General features: G+C 35.4%; 1 protein-coding gene across 20 annotated transcripts in view; it reads left to right on the forward strand.

Moving 5' to 3' along the window:
• The window catches only part of SESTD1 (SEC14 and spectrin domain containing 1), a 53,595-nt gene that overhangs the window by 16,189 nt on the left and 14,036 nt on the right, over positions 1-23,370 (forward strand). For 15 of the 20 annotated variants that reach the window (XM_040561228.1, XM_040561230.1, XM_040561231.1 and 12 more), the window contains 8 exons: positions 3,715-3,823; positions 7,230-7,320; positions 8,303-8,416; positions 12,697-12,810; positions 14,744-14,838; positions 15,710-15,765; positions 18,304-18,515; positions 21,902-22,024. In XM_040561228.1, the coding sequence (XP_040417162.1) occupies positions 3,715-3,823; positions 7,230-7,320; positions 8,303-8,416; positions 12,697-12,810; positions 14,744-14,838; positions 15,710-15,765; positions 18,304-18,515; positions 21,902-22,024 (914 nt within the window). Of the gene's footprint in view, positions 1-2,502; positions 2,658-3,714; positions 3,824-7,229; positions 7,321-8,302; positions 8,417-12,696; positions 12,811-14,743; positions 14,839-15,709; positions 15,766-18,303; positions 18,516-21,901; positions 22,025-23,370 lie in introns of all 20 variants that reach the window. The other 5 variants (XM_040561244.1, XM_040561245.1, XM_040561246.1 and 2 more) reach the window with 3 other exon arrangements.

A 23,370-nucleotide genomic window follows, 5' to 3' on the forward strand; every position in this document is an offset into this window, starting at 1 on the left:
AAAACTTCAGTTACTCAAGATTACTTGTACTGAAAATTAATAATTTAAGGAAATTATTCCAGTCTGTGTGAAATGTAAAGAGAAGTGTTTTTTTTGTGGGTTCAGCAAGTGCTGTTTTAATCTAGATATAAAAGTGAAAATTTCTGGGTGGCTAGTATTTTACACAAGTGGACTTCAAGTGCGAATTCTAAATTTTGACTTGTAAGACCCTTTTCAACACTGGAGTCTTTCAAGTCTGTAAACTACATATGAACTACTATTAATTGTTAACTTCCTTTGTGTGGATTGGTGCTAGTCTCATGAATCCAGAAATAGCACGTAGAAGAGCAAGTCTTTCAGCTGTGAATCAGCCATGATAAGAGTAACTTTGTATAAATGCAAGAACACATGTTTCTGCAAACCGTCCCACCCCACACTGCATATAACTTAAATGAAATGAACATCTTCAAGCCTCCACCTCAAGATTGCTCTTGAGTTCATGGGAGGAGGTGAAGAGGGAGCATTAGATACAATACCTACAAATCCAGAGCTGCTGCCATGGCTCCTGATGAAGTTTCTGACTGCAGGTCAGACCAAGGCCAACTTTCAGTTGTTCATTATAGAAACGCCTTTATAACTTCTGGTGTTATTACTTTTCCTATCATGAGCTCACTCAGTTTGATCACCAGCTTCTGTCCATTCTGTGTTTTTAATCTTTATGGTTATTTGTGACATTTTTCTTTACTGTGTTAGTTTTTCATACTTCTCCATTTTTGATACATCATACATCTAAACTATTTTTGAACTTAGCTGTTGCAGTTTTCAGCTTTTAGTTTCAACCAATTTATTTTCTAAATTCTTAAAAATTGTTGTCCTCCTGCCTTTCAGAACTTAAAAAAAAAAAAAAAAATCACAGCTTTTTGGATAGGGAAAGACCAAATGATGCCCAACCACATAGGGAAAGGCTTCATTCTTCATTTTAATGTTCTGTTTTTTTCTTGTTGTTGAGATAGCTAACAAGCTACTGTTGAATCAGTATGGCTTCTGAGGTATTATTTTACATCCACACAGCATTTTCCTCTAATTTGTTGGATTTAATGTGGGTTCACTAGCCAGTGTAGACAGTGGGGAGAAATCATTTTTTTCCACTCCAAGTGTACAGATGAGAACAAATCTCAATTTTCTTGTGAGGATTGAGTTACTTTTCCTTCCCTTTTTCTTCCCCTTCCCCTATCCATTTTTCAGGTTTTCTGACTGAAAAGGCTTTTGGCCTGAAACAGACAAGGATGAACAGTCTGTAAACAACTGTTCCTTCAAACTTTGAACTCCTTCATGGATTCTGGAGAAAGGATCTACGTGTTTATCCTGTCTCATATAGTACCACTCCTATGTTTAGAAATAGTTATTAAAATGTGTTATCAGTTTTCCAACAATTCCTCCCCTCCCTTGATTTCTACCCCCCCTCCCTCCCCAAAAAAGAAGGGGAGGGGGAAGGGACACAGCTGTTGGAATAGACCACCTATAAAGCAGTAGTTTTGAAGATGTGGAATAAACTCACCTGGATATCAGTAGATCTTCAATACTATTTGTGGAGCTTGGGCAGCTTTGGAAGCAAGGAAAAAATTGCAATTAAGATGCCAACATATATTGTGCAAACAAACTTTTCATTATCACACCTGCATCTCTAACATTTTGGGGGGAATTCTCAAATTATGCCAATTTAGATATATACATATGCAGGTGTTACTGTGCTGTACTTGTGTGCTTTGTCTTATTTCTCCACAGCGGTTGCTATTCTTTAAAAAGTTCTGCTTCCTGATTTTTTGGGGAGGGGGAAGGCAAAAACATGATTTCATGGCTTTAATCACATAAACAGCACATTTACAATTTGAGAATTTTTTTTCACCTTCAGGACACAGAAAAATTACTTTTCTTTCTAATCCCCAATGAAGCTGAGATTGTCATCACCTTGGTACAGTTATATGTTTTTTTAAAAAATGTTAATACTTTTTTTAGAGTAAGTTTTGAATAAAATGGAAAAGCCTTTCAAATGCTCCAGACTGTGGGAAACTTACTACTTTGAAGCTGGTTTAATCTAGAGATGGGTATTAGTATTTTTTAAATACAAACACCTGATAATTAAAGCAAAACTGTAATGAGCTATAAAGTCAAGCAGTAGGTCCTTCTGGAGTCTGTTCACATTCAATCATGTTTTTCACTTCATATGCAAGTTCTGTTCTCCACTTCTTTACTTTTTCTTCTGTTCCCCTGGAACAACAACAAATTAATAAAAATAGTTGGAGTCTGAAATAACCTTTTTTTAGCTGATTATAGACATTAAAAGATTTAAGGCTAGAGAGGAAAAAAATAGATAAGCTGATTTGCTCAAAATAGTGAATACATGAACTAGATAGGAACTGCTCCAAATTATGTGGAAAGATGCAGCACAGCTACCTCTGGCCTGTTACTGAATTTAGTTCTCCACGTTAACAGATATTTAGGAACAAATTTTTTGATCCCAAGGTCTTGCACATTCAGAAGATCAGCAATGATATCCCTGTACTTGGAGATGCAGTGAATACGGAAGAGTCTGCTGCACACCTGACTGGTTTTCTTCACACTACAAGATTTTCTGGTTGACCTTTCTGATAGAATAGACGCACGTGGTAGGAAGCTGTGTCAGTATTTATTTTTCATGTGATCTTGTTCTATTAAGTATTTTTAGCATCAGTTGCAGTTTAAACTATGAGAAAACTCAGTCCAAATCAATTTTGGTTGCTGGTTTATAGCCATGTGACTCAAAAGTCAGTCTTTTAGAGGAATCACAGAATATCTGGGTTGGAAGGGACCCATGAGGATCATAAAGTCCAACTTCTGTGTCCCCAAAGGACCATCAAAAAAAATAAAAGGAAAGGACCAAAGAGAAAACTTCAGCTGTTTAAAGAAAACTTTTTTCTATTTAAACTGTACTTTTCCAGAGACTATCTGGATCCTGTGTAATCAAAAATGACCGAAACCACAGCTGTAGAACATTCTACTTAAATGCAGCACCTTAGCATCACTTAACAGTTGATCTTACTGGATCTTTGTAGCTGTTACTGCCTGTATTACTTTTATTAGAAGGGTTTAAACACATACAAAGATTAAAGCAACTGGCTTGAAGTATTTATCTTAATTGTGAGGTGACTGTTACGTGTTTGTAAGTAGGTGTGGAAATCTTACGAGTTTGATGCTTGAATTACCAACTTAGAATATATTTCACGGGCAGCCTGTGTGGTAAAAAGATCCTCCTTTGTATAATGGGTGTTTCCAGGAGGTCCTATGTTATTATGTTGAGAGCTGCTGTGTGCTCGCTCACCTTGGAAGCTTACCATGTTTCTTTCAGGCTGGTATTGTAGATGGTTTAGGAAATGCTTTTTGGAAAACATTATCTAGATATGCAAAAATAATGCTTCTGTAAAACTTGATTTAGGGTGACGTTTGTGTTGAAAGCACAAAATGAAAGACTGACCAATATGAATGGGATCTATGCTCTGAAGCTTTGGTGATGCATTAAATATTAGTGTGGTGAATGAATTCTCAAGTCTGAGAGGAGAAACTTCACTTGTGATTTTCACAGCAACTAGAAATACTAGTTTCATGGTGTGTTTTGAGACCATGTAGCTACGAAGTTTTTTGGTGGTGGTTTTTTTTTTAACGTTAACTTTCTAATGACTTTTTCACCCCCCCAAATAGGAGGGAAGGACAGAAGAAGTGGCCTCATTCTGACAATTCCATTATGCCTTGAGCAGACGAGTATGGATGAGCTGAGTGTCACGCTAGACTACCTGCTAAGCATTCCAAGGTGATTTCAAAGGTGTTTGGCTCAGGGCTGCTTGCTTTTCCAGTGATAGAAGGGGTCTCTTGTTGTTTCTTTTTTTTTAATTTGACTTTCAGTACAAAATAAATTTTATGTAATTGGTTGTTTAAAATGTAATATAATTTGATTTAATCAGAAACATAAGTTTGAATAAACCTAGAGATATCTATTAAGGCTTGCCTAAGTCCTTTCATTCTCTGTATCTGGCTTTGGTTGTGGTGTGTTTTTTTTGTTTCGTTTTCCTTATGTATTTCTTTTGTTTTCCTTATGTATTTCCTCACTCCTTTCTTGGGATATTTTTGGTTATTTATTTCTAATGACAGTGCATTTAAATTGCCTTGTAAATTAATGAGCTACCATTGAAATTCTTAAGCTTGCAAAGGTATCATTGCAGTTGCTGAATTTACCCACACTAATAAAGCTTCCTCATCTTTTTTTACTTTGCTATATGCATACTCTTGGTAATCTCTAGAGTTTAAGCATGCACTAAGTTTAAAAATAGATGAAATCTCACTGAAGTTAATGAGTTTACTCAAGTGTTTAAAGTTGATACCGCTTAAATGTGCTGAATTACGACTTGAGTGTTCTGTTGTTCAGTCCTCACTGTAAAATAATTATGTTCTGCTCATGTAACTCTGTAAATTTATAATGACAGTTTTTGGCCCTAGCTTAGCTGCATTTTATTTCTTAAAATGTAGAGACTGGTCTTTATAGTTGCTTTGTATTTATCTAAAAAGGAAAGAAGCCCATCAACTAAATGTTTGCTTGTATCCCTTTAAGTATGTTTTTTGGAAATAAGAATAACTGAAGAACGTTTAGTGCACTTTGTTTATCGCAATCTACAAATGTGTTAAAAACATGGTTAAATAATCCAACTTCTTTTTGCAGTTAAGGCTGTTGGAAAAAAAAAGTTCTGGTTAGGGAGAGAGTGTCAAAGAATAAGTTCAGTATGTTTATAGATAAAACATCAAAATGTGTATGTTGAACCGCATTTTAGCTGTGGAAGCTTTAGGGTTTTTCAAAGAGCTTGTCTTTTTTAAAGTCATGAAAATCCCAAATTGTCATTCATGCAAGTCATCTCATTGACTTAAGGACTTGGCCACGTTTATGGAACAGATGCAGGCATTGTTGTTCTCGCAAGCATTAATTATTCTGCAGTCTCATCCTGGTGTATGTTTTTACATATATTAGCGTAAAAATAACTGTCTGGAAGTTCAACCAAAGCACTCTTTGTACTCTGTACAAACTGGGAAATCTGTTTGAAAGAAAAGTTGTGTTACCACTTTGAATGTTCTGTTTTTCAGTCATGTGGAAAAAATGACCTCTTTTATGGTGGCAGTATGGACAGATCGTTGTCATTTTTGTTTGCATTTTGTTTGGTTAGTGGGAAGTGTGTACTTTTTGGCCTAAGCTCATACCTTTTGTGTTCTGGAAAGAGTTGCTGAACAGTGTTTGAAAAGGAGGGATGTAGGAATGAATGTTGTCCCAACCCTGGATAGCTGTCCAAGAAACATTAATGTTACTTTTTTCCCCCCAAGTTCTATCTATAAGGTAACCTAGTATGTTTAACTTTAAATTTAGTTGTGCATGCTACATATTATAATTGTAACTGTTTTGTAAGGCAGGTTTTTTAGCATTAGTGGATAGTTGTTTCCAGATTTAAGAGGCATAACTGTTTAGTGTCTTGGGTAACGTTCTGTGTGTGAGTAACACTCGTAGATCTTCAGAAAGCACTTTTCTAAAGTTTCAAGTCACCTGTTACACTTTGCTTTGATGCTATTGAAAATTAGAGCCCTATTAAGAATATAAGAAAAGCAAAAGCAGCGGTGTTATCCTATTGCTTGTGCTGGTAAAAGGTTGCTTGCTTTGTTGTGTTCTCTGTACTGTAGTTCAAATCACTGAGTTTTATTTTTTCTTAAATTTTCATATAAACATTTGCTTGATCGGTTGCTGAACGTTTCATAAGTAGTAGCTCACTTTTGGATTTGATTTTTTTTTGGAATGGATTTAGTAGTTGTAGAGAACTGGTATGGATACCTGCAATACTTCAAGATGTTATAGTGCCACTATTCATCTTGTTCTTGAAAGTACTGGTAGTCAGTCTTTGAGTTCATTCTGAATAAATATTGCATGCACAAGGTGTGATTACTGTTTTTTTTTCAGAGTGCTTCCAGGAAAATCACATTTGATTTTACAGGTTCCTTAAGCAAAATCAAAAGGACTTAGGGATTGGCAGCCAACTTTGTAATTAACATTTTCCTAAATAGACATGTGAAACATAATGCTTACTGTTACAAGCAAGTTATGTTGCTTTTTGTAAGCTAAGGAAAAATGGCTTTGTTTTATAATTACAGGTTTGAGAGCCTGGTCACTAAACAGACTGTACAATGCTTTTCCACCTCATGTAAATGTCATGTTTTTTTAGTTAGTTATAACTTTGCCAGATATGATTTCTCAGGTTGAAGTTTTTCTATCTAATGTGGTAATTAATGCTAAAAAAATACAAACACCTTTCCCTGGCTTCTTCTGGCTGCTGCTGTGCTGATGGTCATATCCAGGGGTTGCTGCCACCTTTGAACTCTGAGCTGTTTTGGTGGGCACCTTGCTGCCTGCTTCAGTTAGGAATGAGCTTGCCATCTGCTTGTGTTAATGTACTGAGAGCAAGGAAAGTTTTTACTGTTTTTTTTCTCATTCAGTACTTAGAAATTCAAAAGCTATTTCTGCTTGTCTTTGCAACTGATTTTTAAGCAGAGCTCTTGTACGTAGTATGCCCAGACTCAAACCTTCTTATTAGAAAAGATGTCCGTTTAAAATACTGTTTCTAGATCTGTAGGCAAAGCCTCTGTCCTTGTAGAGGCTTTCTTTGCACTGTAACATTTAGACAACTTGTTCAGGGAAGAAATTCAAGGACGCTTAGATAAATTCCTGCTTGGAAATGCATCAAATGATATATAGCTGTATCCTCAAGTCTGTGCCAATTCACAGTGACCTCGTGAAAACTGGCATCCCTTTGCCTTTCATAGGAAAGGTTGATTTCCAGTTTCATGTCTTTCTGAGGATTTCGTGAAGTTTATAGTGAAGCGGTGAAGTTTATGGTGTAGTTATGAAACCTTTCCAGAGATGCTAAAGTTTAAACATATACTTTCATTAGTGTGAAATACACTTCAGTGCTACTGAGAAATTATGATTTGTATCTATTATAATTTGTAATAATTGTGCATTAAAATTGAAAATTACTCATAAGTGAGCAAACCTAAGTTTTGTAAATACTATTTTCATAATTAAAAAGCTTATAGCTGTATTTTCCAGTATATTTAAATCCAAAGTCATTGTGGTCTGACACTTGTTGATGAATTTTTTACTTTTTTCTAAGCATTTTTCTTCTTTTTAGTGAAAAATGCAAAGCTAGAGGATTTACTGTGATTGTGGATGGCAGAAAATCTCAGTGGAATGTGGTGAAGACAGTTGTGTTAATGCTGCAGGTAAATCAATTTTTATACATTCATGGTTTACAGATTAGTTCTATAGATGTAAACATAGTTGTTTTACTGTAGAGGTAGTAATTAATAGCGAGAGAATTTATGGCCTTTTACGATCACAGAATGTGTGTTCTGTACAGGAAGAAACAATCTGAAAAGGGAATGATTTCTTCCCTCAAGTGAGTGTCAAGTTCATTACCAGCTCAAAACATGAGATTGTAGATTTTTTTCTAAAACAGAGTTTTGGTTTAAAGAATACAGAAGTATGCTCCTGACATCAACAACTATGAGTAGTAGGAATGTCTGCAGGGGACAGTTGGCACTGGTAGTGCATCTAAGTAGGCTTTGATGCAATATGCTGTACTAATTGGCTTCCATTGAAATTGAGTGTAGTAGTTGATTTTGTTGCATGTAGTAGTTTCAGTCAAATTATATCTTGGATGCTATTCAAAATAGAGAGGGGAAAAAAGTGCTAATTCTCAGCTAGAGAAGTTCATAATAATATATTATTTTATCTCTTCAGAACGGTGGGGTAATGAAAAAGTCTTATTTCGGCTAAACAGTGTAGGTTATTTTCTGGTCTCAGTGGTCAAAGAAAATGCAAGATACAGCACACTGAAACAGAGGAGAGAACTTGGACTACTGACTTTCATACTGCATTTTTAGTGAAGCCAATCATTCATGTTTTTCTGTATTAGTACAGCATGGACTAGTGGTTGGACTTCAGGACTGGGAGTAAAGAGGTTAGATTTTTTTTTTCAGTTCTGACACTTTTTTGCTATGCAGTTTAATGCAATCTAATATTAAGTATGATGGAGCCAACATGGGACACAGATGCAGAAAAACTTGTTTAATTTCTATCTGCAAATGTAAGTTTTTGAATAGATAGTGACACTCAAATGGAATTCAGTTCTGTGGAACAAGAAAGCTAAATCTTGAATGTTTTACTAGTTTCTTCCCCCTCTCACCCCAACTTGTTTTACAGAATGTTGTTCCAGCTGAAGTATCACTTGTTTGTGTAGTAAAGCCAGACGAGTTTTGGGATAAGAAGGTTACACACTTCTGTTTTTGGAAAGAAAAAGATAGACTTGGCTTTGAGGTATGTAGAGTTTTGTGTTCTTCAGTCAGAAATACTATTTTTGGAATACTAGAATAATTGGATGCAAATGAATATAATCTTAAAATAGTTTTATTTTAGATGCTCAGTGTGTATCCTTAATAAACCACTGTTTTCGGGTTTTCTACTTGAAAATAATATTAAATGTAGTAATTTCAAATTAGAAATATTTTCCTCAGCAAGAGGATAAAACTGTATTTGGCTAATGTTTTGACCGAAAAATTGCTGCAGTGTTTAGTGTGAATTTTGTTCACGACTTTTGTAATAGATTGTAGAGATGCAGTGTTGTATAGTGTCACCAAATGAGTAGTTACCATTTTGCAGAACATCTTATTGCCGCTGAATGCCTCTCTCAACTTTGATGTTTTTTCTGACATTAGCAACAAAGGTTACAGGGTCTTTCAGCTTTCCAAAAATAAGCTGATAGTATTACCTCATGAGACAGAGTGTGTACAAGAGATTACACACTAATGTTATCAGTTCCATTTTTTATCTTTTTGGGAAGTTAATGAAACTTCAGTTTTCCCTATTTTTAGAAAATTACCCATATCATCAATCTTTCCAACTGTTTTTGAAGCTAAGCTTGTTTGAACTAGGACAAGTTTGCTGTGTTTGCCAAATACTAAAATGCCTGCTTGTTTTGTACAAGGCACTATGAAAGCATCTTTTTTGTGAAAGAGGTTGAAAAGAAAAGATTTTTTGCAGCCTTATCTTACACTGGTAAATTCTCTCAGATGGTAAGATTATAACGTTCTTAAATACTCCTGTAGAAAAGTTAGTTCAGGGAAAATGAGACTTGGAAATTGGCAGCTAAAGGTTATGTAACTAATAAGTAATATAGTCCTATATTAGGAAAGAGATTATCATCCAGATAAAACACTGTTAATTCATATGATTTTTGTTCTCTTAAGTCTTTTATCAGACTTTACGTAAAATAAATGGCTTCGTTTCTTTTTTTTAGAAACAATTCCTGCATGTCAAAGTGGTGTGAAGGAGTGGAACAGATGGCATGGGTTCTGATTTTCAGTCAAGTGGCCAACCCCTTTATTTTTTCATTTTTTTCATTGCATTACTTCATTTTCATTCTTGTAATGTGCTTTAGAGCCTTATAAGTAAGGAAATCCTACATCTTTGTCTTCAGGATGCTTATCTTACAGAATAAGATCATATTTTCAAGTAGTTCCCTAAAGACACTTTCCTTTGAAAAGTAGCCCAAATACAATAGAGCAATGCAAAGAACCCCTGAAAGCCCTGTCTGTGTTTCGGACAGCTAGGTGTTTGTTAATAAAGGTAATAAGGTAATAAAGGTAATTAAGTGCCTGAAGTTAAGGGCTGGAAGTGGTTCCAATTGTGGTAATATTGTGACTTAAGGTACAGTTGTGTTCTCCTGGGTTTCACAGATGCCTGTTTACGTTCACCTAAATCCCTTGAGGGGACTGGCAAGGGGGTGTAGTCAAGGTTTCTGTCTTGAAGTTCAGCGTGTAGCAGCTCAGTCATAGCCTGTTTCATGACAAAGAAGATTACCAGAGCAAAAAAAGATAAGTAGGTGATGTCCACCTATTATATGCTAGTCAATTGTTTGTAGCACATCCGAGATGAGCATTAAGAAAGCAACCGAAGCAACCATCTGTACTAAGAAGTTTATTGTTTTAATGCTGAGGCACCAGAATTTATAGTTTTCATGGCCTTTACCACAAATGGATATGTGACATTTGCATTAAGGAGCTTTTTTTATTCCCTAAAGGAAGCTTACATGGATGTTTTTATCATTTGGGGGGATCCTTTTGCATGTCCTATTGAATATTCAGAAGTTTCCTTTGCTGATTTTGACATCTGCCTCCATCTGTTTGCAGACAATTGATGAAAACGGTTGGGGAAAAAAATGGAAATGACGTAGAGGGAGAGTTCAGCTTTGTACAAACAGTATTCAGAGCTCTTGCATTATTAGAGATTAGTGTTAATGGCACTGTTGCATCAATCAAAATCATGCTACTAGAAAACAATAACTTTAGTGTCCAGAGGAATAAAATACAGCACTTCTACTTTTCCCCAAACAATTGTCTGTATTATTTCTGAAAAGGCTTTAACAATGTTTTGGCAGGCCAATATTGTTGATTAGAGTAGAACAATGATGAGAGGTGTTACCGCTCTTCTAAGTTATAAAAAGAAGCGAGTACAGATGGTGGCAAGCTCTGATCAGTACCAAATGGGACACATTTGAAACCTGTTACCAGTCACCTTACTAGCTGTCACTTTGTCAGAAGGGGTGGGCCGAGTGGGAAGGGAAGCAAAGACTTAAGGATTCAACAGTTAGTACTTTTCCCAGTCTTTGAAAGACCCTGTCTTGCCTTCTGTCCAGACCTATTCATTTTTCCCTTAGGAGATTTAAGATGTTCACATTATAGTCTGCTGCCCAAAGGCTTTTGCTTGAGATTGAAAAAAAAAAATAATTCTAAAGCCAACATAATAAGATCACTTTGGAAAAGAAAAATCAGTCCAGTTGTAAGCAAACAGTAGGATACTTCTATTTTTATAACTGTAAATTGTCTTCGTTTATACCTGTGTCTTAACCAATATTCAGAGCTGGCAATAGAGATGATAGCAATGGGAAGCCATCACAGAGAATGGCAGTCTTCACAGAGGAAAGAAATTAATGAAGATGTTCTTTGTGTTCTTTATGTTAAATTGTGAAATTCGGATGCAAAGAGGATAGAACGCTAATTCATAAAGAAAAAATTGGCAGAATGTGGTGATCTGCCATTAATTTTCACAGAAGGTCAAAGACAATTACTGTGATCAGATTTTGAAAAAGTTTTAGGGATCTGACGGCAACAGTTTGTATGCTCTAAGTGCTGACCTTACAATAGAATTGTCTAGAATAATAAGTAAAGACAGTCTAAGACAATATTCTATTAGTGTGTCTTTGAGAAGGTCTTATCTGTTCTACAACATCACACCTTCCAGTTTTCAACCTTTTTTTTCCCTTGCCTCTCAGCCCATGTTTAAGTAGAGATCTGTGGTAGCTAATTAAAACAGTAATGCAGAGAAAGTTATTAATGTAAAGCAAATGGAGGGAGTTAACATTAACACTGTCACTAGTCTAATTCAGTACAAGAGCTAAATTCTGTTGAGGAACCTCCCTTCCGCTTCCACTTCATCAAAATTTCAAATGATTGCTTTCCTTTTTTTTTTTTTGAAGTTTTCAAGCAGGCTTACTGCAGTTGTCTGAGATAAGTCAATAACTCCGTTAGCTCAAAGTTTTTGAACTGTAGAGAATAAATATTTTTTTTTGGAGCAACATCATAAGTTACAACAAGGCTTACTATTTGAAATTTCGTCATCTTCGAGATCTTGCTAATAAGATGCAAATGAAATTTGTGTTCTTTGATCAAATCTTACTTGTGGGGGGTGGGTGGGGAGAAAGATTTTTTATCTCGTTGCTAATATTTGTTAAATGAAGGTTTTGCTTTGCTAGAAAAGATTTTTTTTTTTTAATGTCTCCATGGAACAAGTTTGTAAAGCGTATCCCCTGCCTGGTCTTACCACTCCCTTAAAGTATTTCAATAAAATACTCAAACATAAGCAGTCTCAGTGCAGTCCATCCGTTTATTGAGGCAGTTTTTTTAGAAGTGATGTTTCAGTGGTATGAACCAGCTACCTTATTTACATTTGTTTCACTTCTGAAATGTCCCGAATGAGTAAATTAATTTTCTTTTTTTATTAACTGAGAGGCATGGGAACAATGTAAAAATTACTTAAACTATAAATATGTTCAGCACATTTGCACAGTAAATAGAGGCGCTTAACTTGTGCGGTATAAAGGACTGCAAGAGTGTACTGCAAATACTTTTACTGCAAGAGAATAGTGCAAACACTTCTAAGTACTTTGCAGCGTGATATCCTGCTACTAAGTTCCCTAAAAATAGATCATGTGAAGTATGGCTTAAGAAGCATCAGTTACCACAAAGAAAACAGACAGGAACCATGTTTATTTCTCCTGCTGTACATAGACAAGGTGGTACAGGTGGTTCTGTTAAAGGATTATGCATGAGATGTAGGCTGCGTATCAAAACTACATGCCTGGTTTAGGTCCCAGTTAACTGCAACCAGTCATAATTGATATGTTTAGCAGTAGGAGGGTCCCTTCTTGTGAATCACAGAGAAGTTCTGGTCAGTACCTCTGGACACTTAGCACAACTTGTCAAGTACTTAAGTATAAACATTGCCTACACCTGTACCTAAAATTTCTTCTATTGTTGCAGGTTATTCTAGTATCTGCTAACAAACTGACTCGGTATATTGAACCATGTCAACTAACAGAAGATTTTGGAGGAACTCTCACCTATGATCACATGGATTGGTTGAATAAGAGGCTGGTTAGTTTCCTCTTTCTTTCAAATGTCTCATTCTTGATCTATATTTTTATTTGTGTAGGAACTGCTAAGTGTATAGATTTTTCCTATGCATAGTATTGCAATTCAAATGGATGAATATACATAATTACTAACACTGGATTTTACTCAAGGGGGTGACTAAGCTAATGTAATCAATTTATTGAACTAGCGTGTTCCTTACTGAAGCTCTCTTAGACCATCACTCTAGAAGAGCCTGAATGTATGGTATAGTGGCTGCAAAGGGAAACTTTTTGCCTACTCATAGGAGAAATCCCAAGCAAGGAGGAAATACTTGGACTCTGCAGGTGTTTTAAAGTTTTCTTATGCCTCAGTTCCTGTGGACTGAGAGCCTGTCTTTAAGCTGCCCTACACTGAAATCTCTGTCAGTGCTGTGGATACAGGGATGCAGTAAACGTCTAGGAGCAAATACGCCCCTAAATCATTAATATGCATAAATTGTTACAGTGACTGTAGGTGCACATAGCACTGCAGAACGTTTCTAATCAGTTCTCCACTGGTATTTGTTTTCCAGTTACTTGAATCTTTAATACAACATTTAATCTTGAAAGAAACTATTCTCCTGTGCAATGTGTTCTTCAAATGTGTATCCTATAGACCCCTCTAGGGTCTATAGGTGGGATTCTGGACACAGATTCTCCACAGTGCTTTCCAACTCCAACTGCCCAAAGCCTTCAAAAGTACCATGCAGCCAATCTCATAATAGAACTTCCCCTGAAAAAAATCTGAGGGCTATACTTTTTTCCCCATCTGGATCTTAGCAAATTAAGATATAAGTGTTCAGACCCGAGGGCAGAAGGACAATCTACTGTGCAGCTTTTTTCTGTTGGACTTTCATCAGGAGCAGTATGTGTGTGTAGGCTAGGTTGTTTCTGCTTTTCCTGAAACCAAGAGAGTCTGGGCACATGTTAGGGCAGAGGATGGGGCAGGGATATTTAATATCTTCGTCTTTCATTTTTTTTGTCTGGTATATACAAATCTGGCTTCTGCTTACTACTACTTACGTTCACAGAGTTGATAAGCACAGTATTTCCACTGTAGCTGGGACTTCTGCTTTATACATTTTAGTTCTGTGGATTTTTGTTTTATAAACCACTCTTATAAATTAGGTTTTAAGAGCTGTCCACCTCTTGTCCTTCTTGTTTTTTCCTGAAATTTAACTGGTCCTACATCGGTTAAGGAAACTTCAGCTCTAGACCATGAATTAATAAATTATGAACATGAGAAAGACCTGAAAGTTACTGCCTATATCAGTTCTGGTACCAGATCATGTCTGGTTCTGTTAAAACTTTGTTCTAGAGGAGTCATGTGAGCAGTACCCAATGTCTGACTAAACAGGCCCTGCTATCTATACATACTCCTACATTTAAAGAAACTGATTAGGAGTATTTTTTAATTTATAACTACTACTCCTTTTATATCAGCTATTTATTACACTATAGCTCTTATTTGTAGCAATGAAAAACTGTCATCTTCACAAAGTTGGTTATTTTAATCCGTTCAAGCGAGCTGTTGGATGTTTTTGTAACATATTCATTCAGTATTATTGTTAAGATTTACTTAAAGATTGAGGCTTAAATGAAACGGTGGAATATATATGTCCATAAGGGCTTACAGGTTTTGCAAAAATCCAAAGATTTGTGAGTGTTTCAGAATTCAGCCCTTCTTTGTTATATTCAGTGTTCTATTTTTTATTTTCCTAAGGAATCTTAGTGCTTCTAAGTGTTCCATGAACAACCCTTTTTATTTTCTGCTATTTTTACTGTGCCATCTGAATGTTGGGCAACAATGTGAAGGTTGAAGTATATTATCAGAACTAGCGGATAAATTTGTAGTGATGCCTTCAAATACTGTCACTTAAAATTGTTTTTCTAAATGTAAAACATGTTTTATTTAGGTATTTGAAAAATTCACAAAAGAATCAACATCCTTACTAGATGAGCTTGCTCTAATTAACAATGGAAGTGATAAAGGAACTCAAGAAAAAGAGAGGTGTGTGGTTAGCTTCTTGAAATTAATGTTTTTGATATAAAATTTCATTGGAATTCAAAGTGATATTGAAAATGCAATAATGTCTTAAATGTCATACAAAATATGTAAGGAAATTTTCAAAGTTTAAAATACAGACTACAAAATTTGTGATATATGGATGCTTGCTTGGCTATTGGTTGCATATAGCTGCACTTCTGGTTTGATAAAAATGAGTACAGAAAGTGAGAATTTTATGACTGGCTGCTTTTACCGATACTTAGAATCAAGATGGGGGAGAGGGATTTACTCACAGTACTTTTCTTTCTAATAAGTAGTTGTGTACCAGATGTAAACAGGCTCCAAAAGAAACTAAGGGACTCTAAGATTTTTTTAACGTGTGTTACAATACATCTCTAAACAATGTCAAAGGCAAGCTGATGTTTTCAGTTATTTCCTGTGACTTTGATAAATGATAGCTCTTTCTATAGATTTACAAAGAGCCTGTTTAGTTAAGGTATTAGGCTGGGATGCAGGATATTTGTATTTCGGTTTTATACTTTGTTGGAAGTCTCTTACGACAGACAGTGCACAAGCTGGTGGGGCTATGATCTTGCTTGGTTATCCCTGCTGGCAGGCCACATTTAAGAACAAAGCCGCTGCCACTGTTATGCAGTTCTGTAAACTATGAATGCAGCTGTCACTTGATCCGTTCTTTACCTATTTTGTAGTATATAATATATTAGTTCTTTGGGGTGTGAAGGAAGGAGAGGTGTGGAGGAAAGTAACACAGAGTCTCTTAATGCTTTGTGGTAGCTCCGGTGTTGGTTGAAGCCTTGTAGTGCTACTGTATTAGAAATGAATGATTAATAACGTGTTTATTACTTTATTCAAGATCAGTAGATTTGAACTTCCTTCCATCAGTTGATCCTGAGATGGTACTGCAGACAGGTAAGTTGAAAAATAATCACGTTGGTTAATAAAGTTCATTATTCATTTTCATGCCCCACATGAAAGCACGGAGGGCATGATAACTATCTTAACGAACATCTCAATGTAATAAACTTACCAGTTAACGTAATCTTTAGGTTAAAAAAGAAATCTTAGCAAATACGTGGAAGAACTCCAAATGATACTTGTCTGTTTAAAATAGGTTTTAGTAGTGCTGATACCATTTTCACGGTGTTACCATAAATTAATAGGTTTAATTTGAGAATACATTGCTTCTAGATGAATCTAATATGTTGGCCTTATGTAATGAATTAATCTCAGTAGCTATCAAATGGCTACAACACAAATAGCATTTTCCTGCACAATTCATATAATTTGCATCAGCCATGTTCTGAGTTGACTATCTGTAAACGTGAAACACAGTCTTCTGACTCTTCACTGCTTGGAATCTCCCTTGAACCTTAAACAATTAATTTTCTTTGAACAAAATGTTTTTTTCAGGTGGATTTCTTATTCACCATAAAGTGCAGTGGCACTGTTGATTTGGAGTAGAAATTTGCTTAAAGATTTGTGCCTTTGTAGAGTATTAAGTAATGAACCATGTGAAGATGGTGATCAGAGTCTGAGGAGTGCTCAGAATCCTTATAGCCTCCTACAATGTAATGTGTGAGTCATGTAACATATGCTACAGAGAACTGCTGCCTCTGCATGCACTCTTTGCAAAGTTTTAGCTTATTTAGATGCGGAAGAATATTGTTTGAGTTAAAAAGTGACATCATAGTTACTTTCTGGAGTCTTTAAAGCTTTTAAAATACAAAGCGTCTGTAGACACTGTCAGTAGATTTTAGTCTAATTATATATCCTCCTCTAATGGTAAGATGTTTGGACAAAACATTTCAATTTGTCGAATAGGTGGCTCCCAAGGAAGTTTGGAAGCATTGTCTATTTTCTTAATTATTGCATAAAAAATTGTTGGAGCTTTTAAAATGTATTAACTTTTATCAAGTCATGGGAGTTCCTCACAGATAACTTTACTTTCTTTTTTTTTGTCAGCTCCACTATATTGAAAGTTAGAGAATAAAAAAAAAATTCCCTGATTAGTTTTGTCTCATAAATGCAAATATGAACAAACCAAATGAAAAGAAGGAAAAATGGTAAAAATTTGTTGGGGTGATGTTCTAAGGTTTTAAATAAAAGCCTTGTCTTCCGTAATAAGTACTGTTGCTTTCACAGGCTCCAAATCAAAGTAAAAACTGTAGTTCTTAATTTAATAAGAATCTAGTTTTAAAAAAAAAAAAGTTTTTACCTTGAAAATAGTAATTATTTACTTCTGAAAAAATACAGTAAAAATCAAAATTATCCTAGTATAACTGACTTGTAAAAACCTTACACTGCTTGCCCTGCAGCTATCTGTGCCTTGTAGTGTTTTATAAGATGGAATAAAGGATGTTTATTTCCACAGCATGGCAAAATGTATTTGAATTCTTAAGATAAGTTCATCTCACAATAAGAAATGCGGAGTAATTGCTTGCTGCAATCTCCAAAGCCTTTGGCATTTTGATTGTCTAGATGATACTGGTTGAATTTAGAGTCTATTTTTCTGCATTTTTCTCGAGGTACTGTAATTACTATTCTGGTGTCTTTTTTTGTTGTTTGCTTGTTTTGGTGAACTGGCATGTTACCGTTTTAAGACCTGAATGGCTGATGTGGGATTGGCAGATTTTTACTTGTACGTCAACACTTCTTTACTGACCAAACACTGTTTTATTTGTTAACTTGTTCATCAAGCTTTTGGGAGTACAAATAGGTTATCTGAGTTGACTAGTAGTATAGTATTTATATGCAGAAAATTTTACCACAACTTAACAATAACTTACATTCTTTGAACAGTTTAATTGGAAGACTAAATAGCCAACCATGCTATTTTCATATATATGACAGTCTTTACACTGCTGGGATTCTGTACCATAACATGGTGTTTAAAAGCACAAATTAAAACATGAGGCCAGTGAGAAAATATTTTTAATCAAAATACTTTGGATTCAGCTACACGCTTTCATAGGAACTTATGTGCATGTTATAAAATCTTGTCAGCTAACAGAAGTGATATGTTTAATTTGTTAGTGCTTTTAGATTGTTCATTTATTCTAAGAATACAAATTGTATGAGAGAAATACTTTGGATGCTATACGATATTTTGAAGTAAACCAGAATACTTACGGTTGTTTCTGACTCAGCATTGTGCTTTGCAAGTGTTCTCTTATATTAATATTACTGTCAGTGAATGTTAAATTCATGTTATCTCTGTTATATGTCTTAAATATACCACATTTTTGCCCTATTTTATGACTGGTACAGCCCTGCAGACTGCCTTGTGCTCTGCATGTTAATAAAATGACATCATTAAATGTGTACAATGTATGAAAGATTAGCTATGGAAATGTACTGCTGGGTGGTCTAAAAGTACATTTGCTGACTCATCACTTGTGTGCTTGTTTTGTATCCAAATTAACCATACCATTATACATTCCTTTAAAGGCCATGAGTTGCTATCTGAGCTACAACAGCGTCGATTTAATGGTTCAGATGGAGGAGTATCATGGTCTCCAATGGATGATGAACTACTTGCTCAGCCACAGGTCATGAAGCTACTAGACTCCCTCCGAGAGCAATATACCCGCTACCAGGAAGTCTGTAGACAACGTAGCAAGAGAACTCAACTAGAGGAGATTCAGCAGAAGGTAATGCAGGTAAGGATGAAGTTGTTCTTGAATAAGGTGGGGAAGAAGGCTTGAGCTCAAATCCCAGACTGTGTTCTCTGCAAAACTAAGAATCAGATGAGGAGCTTCTTGCTATTCTTCATGATTCCTTTCACTCCTGAAACTGCAGCATGCTAGTTTGACTGGATGCTTTATGTTTTGGCTACTAGGAGGGACTTTCTAAAGATTCCTCTGATACATGGGGGTGGTAAGAATGCAGAGCTCAGCTCAACCTGCTTTCACCCCCACATTGAAGAACCTTCACATTGTCCCTTTGTCTGTGACAACATACTCTTACGTTGTTAGAGGGTAGAAACCTGACATATTAGCAAAAGAAAGAACATTGACAAATGAGACACAGTTGACTGTAGTTTTGCTTGAGAGTTGGAAAACTTCCCTGACACGTTGTTGTCTGTTACTGTTACTGAAAGTTCCTGTTACATGAAGGTAAGCCATCATTTATTCCTTTATTTGTCTAGTGTTTGATGGTTTAACTAAGTTAAAGTGATTTTAACACTGTATTTTGAGGTTACTCTGACCAGAATGAACAGAAATCTTCCTAATCAATTGTGTGTTAAAGGTCATAATGAGTTGATCTGGTCCTTCGGAAACAGGCTTGTAATTGGCACTTTCAATATTTTATCAGCATAGTCTCAGTAGAGATAAAATTAATTCAATTTCTTTGATTATTTCTCAAGTGTTCATTACTTGAAATTAGATTTATGTTTTTAAGCTTCTGTGAAGCTTGACCATGCAGAAAATGGAATGGATATTGCTTTTAACCTTTACACACTGACATTTCTAAAGCACGGCAAGTGCAAATCAAGTACTCACACTTCAGTGTTCCAGGTATGGGAAGATAAAAACTAATCAATCTTGTTTTTATTTCTAGGAGTAAAAATATTAATCTACTGAGAGGAATCTTTTTCACTTGTGTAGTCATTCAGATCATAATAAAAAAATAAAAAAAAGTAATCTTCTGATATTTTGAGTTGGAAATAAAAAAAAATATGCAAAGGGTTCACCCTTTGTACTGTATAGAACGCATTAGCATGGCAGTGTATATAATGGGGTGATGAGAATTTTATTCCCTGTGGTAAAGTTATAGTGGCTGAACAAGATGTGCTGATTGAAAAAAGAAATTTATAACTAGCTTGGCCAACTGCCATTGTTAATGCATTTAAATAACTTGTTTACTGCTGCATCAGCCTCATTTTGCAATATTTTTATTAGAAATAGTCTTTTCTTTGCTCTGTCTACACTACGGATGCTGCATAGTAAGTGAACAGTCTCGGTACACAGCAAGAATGTGCTTTAATATTTTACTGAATTAATCTGTTTTATAAAGTGCATTTTATAGCTCTCTAAATGTTATACAAACTAAAAATTACTAAATCTATAAACTGATGTAGTTTCTTTTTGGCTTGTGGGGAAAAAATTGATCTAATAGAGAAAAGTAAAGAAGGTAATGATGGACTGTTGGAGGTAAACTGAAGTGGAATTTATTTTGTCAAAACAAACAACTTACGGTATAACATGCTTGCAGTATTTTCATTTGGAAGGAGTGTGTACAGAGAAAAGTTACTTGCTGTGTTGCTAATTTTTTCTGTTTTGATTTCCTGTTATTTTCATTACAATTGCATCTCTAGTCATTAACGATTAAAAGTATGTATTTTACAAAAATAACATTGCTGCCTTACTCCAGCTCCCTCGGTGACTCTTCTCAGATCAAATATTTGTCACACAAGGATGTTCACGTGCTCTGCTAAGCAGTAGTTTGAAATGAAGTGGTGGCCTTGGTCAGAGTGGAGACTGCTAAGCAGTGGTCTTGCACATGTTGCTGGTGTGAACCCAAACCATGGTTTCCATATGTGAGCTGCCCTTACCATACTGAAGTTACAGTAAGCTATCTAGGCGCCTCCAGTTCAGGTTCCTACCGTATTTAACAAGGCACAGCAGAGATGGTGAGCACACCACAAGGTTAATCTTGAAACAGAAAAAAAAAAAATCAAGAGCAGTAGGGTCTTAATATGACAACTGAGGGTTACTAGAAGTGATAAAAGAGGGAAACCCCAGGATGCTTTTGGAACAAACATTGTGTGTTCTGAAATGGTGCTGCTTATAAGAAGGAGGCTGGGGGGGAAACCACAGACATAATGAATAAGCATGGAGTGAATTGAGTTACCTTCGGTAAGGATGATGGCTCTTGCTTACTGTTACAAAGCGGCCTAGCAGCACTAGAAAAATTGTGCAGTTGTCTCCTGGGTGTTTCATTTATCTTTATAGTTACGGTGTTGCACTGTTACTGTATTTTTTCTGAAAAACTTTGGATCTGTTCTGTTGTCTTTGTTTAAACAAAAGATGCAGTAAAAAATCATAGAATCATGGAATCATTAAAGTTGGAAAAGACCTCCAAGATCATCTGGTCCAACCATCCTCCTTCCACCAACATTACCCACTAAACATGTCCCTAAGTGCCACATCCAACCTTTGCTTAAACACCCCCAGGGATGGTGACTCCACCACCTCCCTGGGCAACCCATTCCAAAGCCTAACCAAAGAAGAAGCTGGCTTCCAATGCTCTTTCATTAAAGTTCAAAATATGGGGGTATTCATAGATTTCCTTACTTCAGGACTTGGTAGTAAGAGACTTTCTTTAGGTTTCATTATGACTATATACTTCCTAGAAATTTAAAGCTTTATTTTCCCTTAAGGTATAATCTGGTAATTCAGATGTGTATAAATTTGAGATGCTCTGCTTTAATTTAAATAATATTAGCAAAAATGAGAATAGTTTTAATAATAATAAAATCTCATGTCATAATCCAAAACTCTATCACCAGGATCCTGCAGAGTTCTGCCAGGGCAGATCCAATAAAATGATGCCATTAAAACTCTGTAAGAGGCTTCTGTAGTTTGAGTGGAGCAAGTTGAACAAAATAAACACCTAAAATACTAAAAGTATAAATTTTGATTTCGGAATAAATATGTATGATGTACTTGTGTGTTAAGATGTTCAACAAAATTGGGAGAAAACTCTCAGGTGTGAGGTTGAATACAGCTGTGCATTGCAATTCAGTTTAAAAAAAAAAGTCTTGTTTAAGTGTCCGTATCAAGAAAATCATGTTTTAACTTGTTGTTGACAGATATGAAGTGACACCAATCTTTGCTAGCTGCCAACTGCTTTTATGGAGCTGACAGGCTAAGGTTAATGAAAAGTAACTTCTACATAATGCTTTTGAAGATACAAATGGATTTAACAAGATATATATATATATATATACGTATATTTCTGCTTATGTTAGAATTATTTTTATACCAGTTTTCATGTAATTGATCTGCTGTTTTGTTCTTTGTCATCTTTATCTTATTTACAGGTAGTCAATTGGCTTGAAGGACCTGGATCAGAACAGCTAAGGACCCAGTGGGGAATAGGCGACTCAATTAGAGCTTCACAAGCATTGCAACAGAAGCATGAAGAGATTGAGAGTCAGCACAGTGTGAGACTTCCACTGTCTTTTCAAGTAGCAAAACAATTCTAAGTGCTTGCAGTTACATGCAATGTTTTTTGGTTAGAGTACCTAGAAATTTTGGGTAGTGAATGATCTTATGGTTTACTAATTAAGCAATTTAGCAACTTATGTTCACTGTATGTAGATGTTATTTTGTTTTCCAGTGTAGAAAAATGATTTCTATTTATGATTTTTTTTTGTTTTATTATGGCAGAGCGTTTTTTTAAGGTTTCATGTAGAACAGGTGGAGTGAATTTTTTTCCTCCCTGCCTCTAGTTGGGCAGGCAGGGGCTGAGAAATCCTATATTTCTTGGGTGAATAAGTTAATATTCTGTTAATAACTTAGTAACTTCTGTTAATAAGTTAACTGTGCCTTAGACTACTTTGCTTCTGTTGGCTGCATCTTTACTATGCTTTTGTTGCTCAGATGAAGAAGCGTGCGTTGTAGGTATTTGTCTGTTTTGGTCAAGTGATCTCATCTCCTTTGTGTTTTCATTGCTTTAAGCTCTTTGAGCAATGTTCTATGTTGAAAAACAGTATCTTCTGAAGTTTAAACCATCTTACACTTAGAATCCTAATTTAAAAAAAAATTCAACTGCATTCTTTATTGACAAAAATAATTGTGAAAACCTTTTAATCATACAAGCACTTCAGACTAACAAGAGAAAAGTTAGAATAGACTTCGTTCTCACTGTCTGTAGCATAGAGAACTATGCTTTAGCTGTGGCTAAATATAGTCTTTGAAGTCATTGAAATCCCAATGAGGTTTACAATATGACCTATAGCTTGCTCATCGCTGTAAGGCACAGAAAATGCCAAACGTTTCCTGGTTCTCTGGTTCTGGCAGGATTTTGTAGAAATGGAAAAGTTACTTTCCATTTTTATACCAACAGTAATTATTAGGATTCCTGTTTATAAATTAAAACAATTTTTTGAAAACAGCAATGGAATGTGGTTGGCCTTTTTCTGTGATTTCTAAACATCTCATAATAGCTGGGTATTTTCTCTCCTAAAAATTGATTTGACATCTTGTTTTCTTTTTCATTCATCTTTTCTTTTTCATTTATTGCTGATTATATTGCTTGTATTTTAAAGACAATTCCAAAGATGCAAACAAGATTTGTTATCTTGTTAGATTTGTTATCAAAGTAGCCTTTTCTGCTTCAGTTTACTTTGAAAGTGGGGAAAAAAAAAAAAAGGTATTTGTTTTGTTTGGGGGTATCCCCATTTCCTGCCTGTTTTATTGATGGGCAGTATACTTGAGCTGTTATTTTTGAGTATTTTTTACATGGTTGAGGTGTCATGAACATCTTCTATATGTCCCTAGTGGAAAA

This window comes from Cygnus olor, chromosome 6 (assembly GCF_009769625.2).
Source record: "Cygnus olor isolate bCygOlo1 chromosome 6, bCygOlo1.pri.v2, whole genome shotgun sequence".
Classification (NCBI taxonomy): Eukaryota; Metazoa; Chordata; class Aves; order Anseriformes; family Anatidae; genus Cygnus; species Cygnus olor.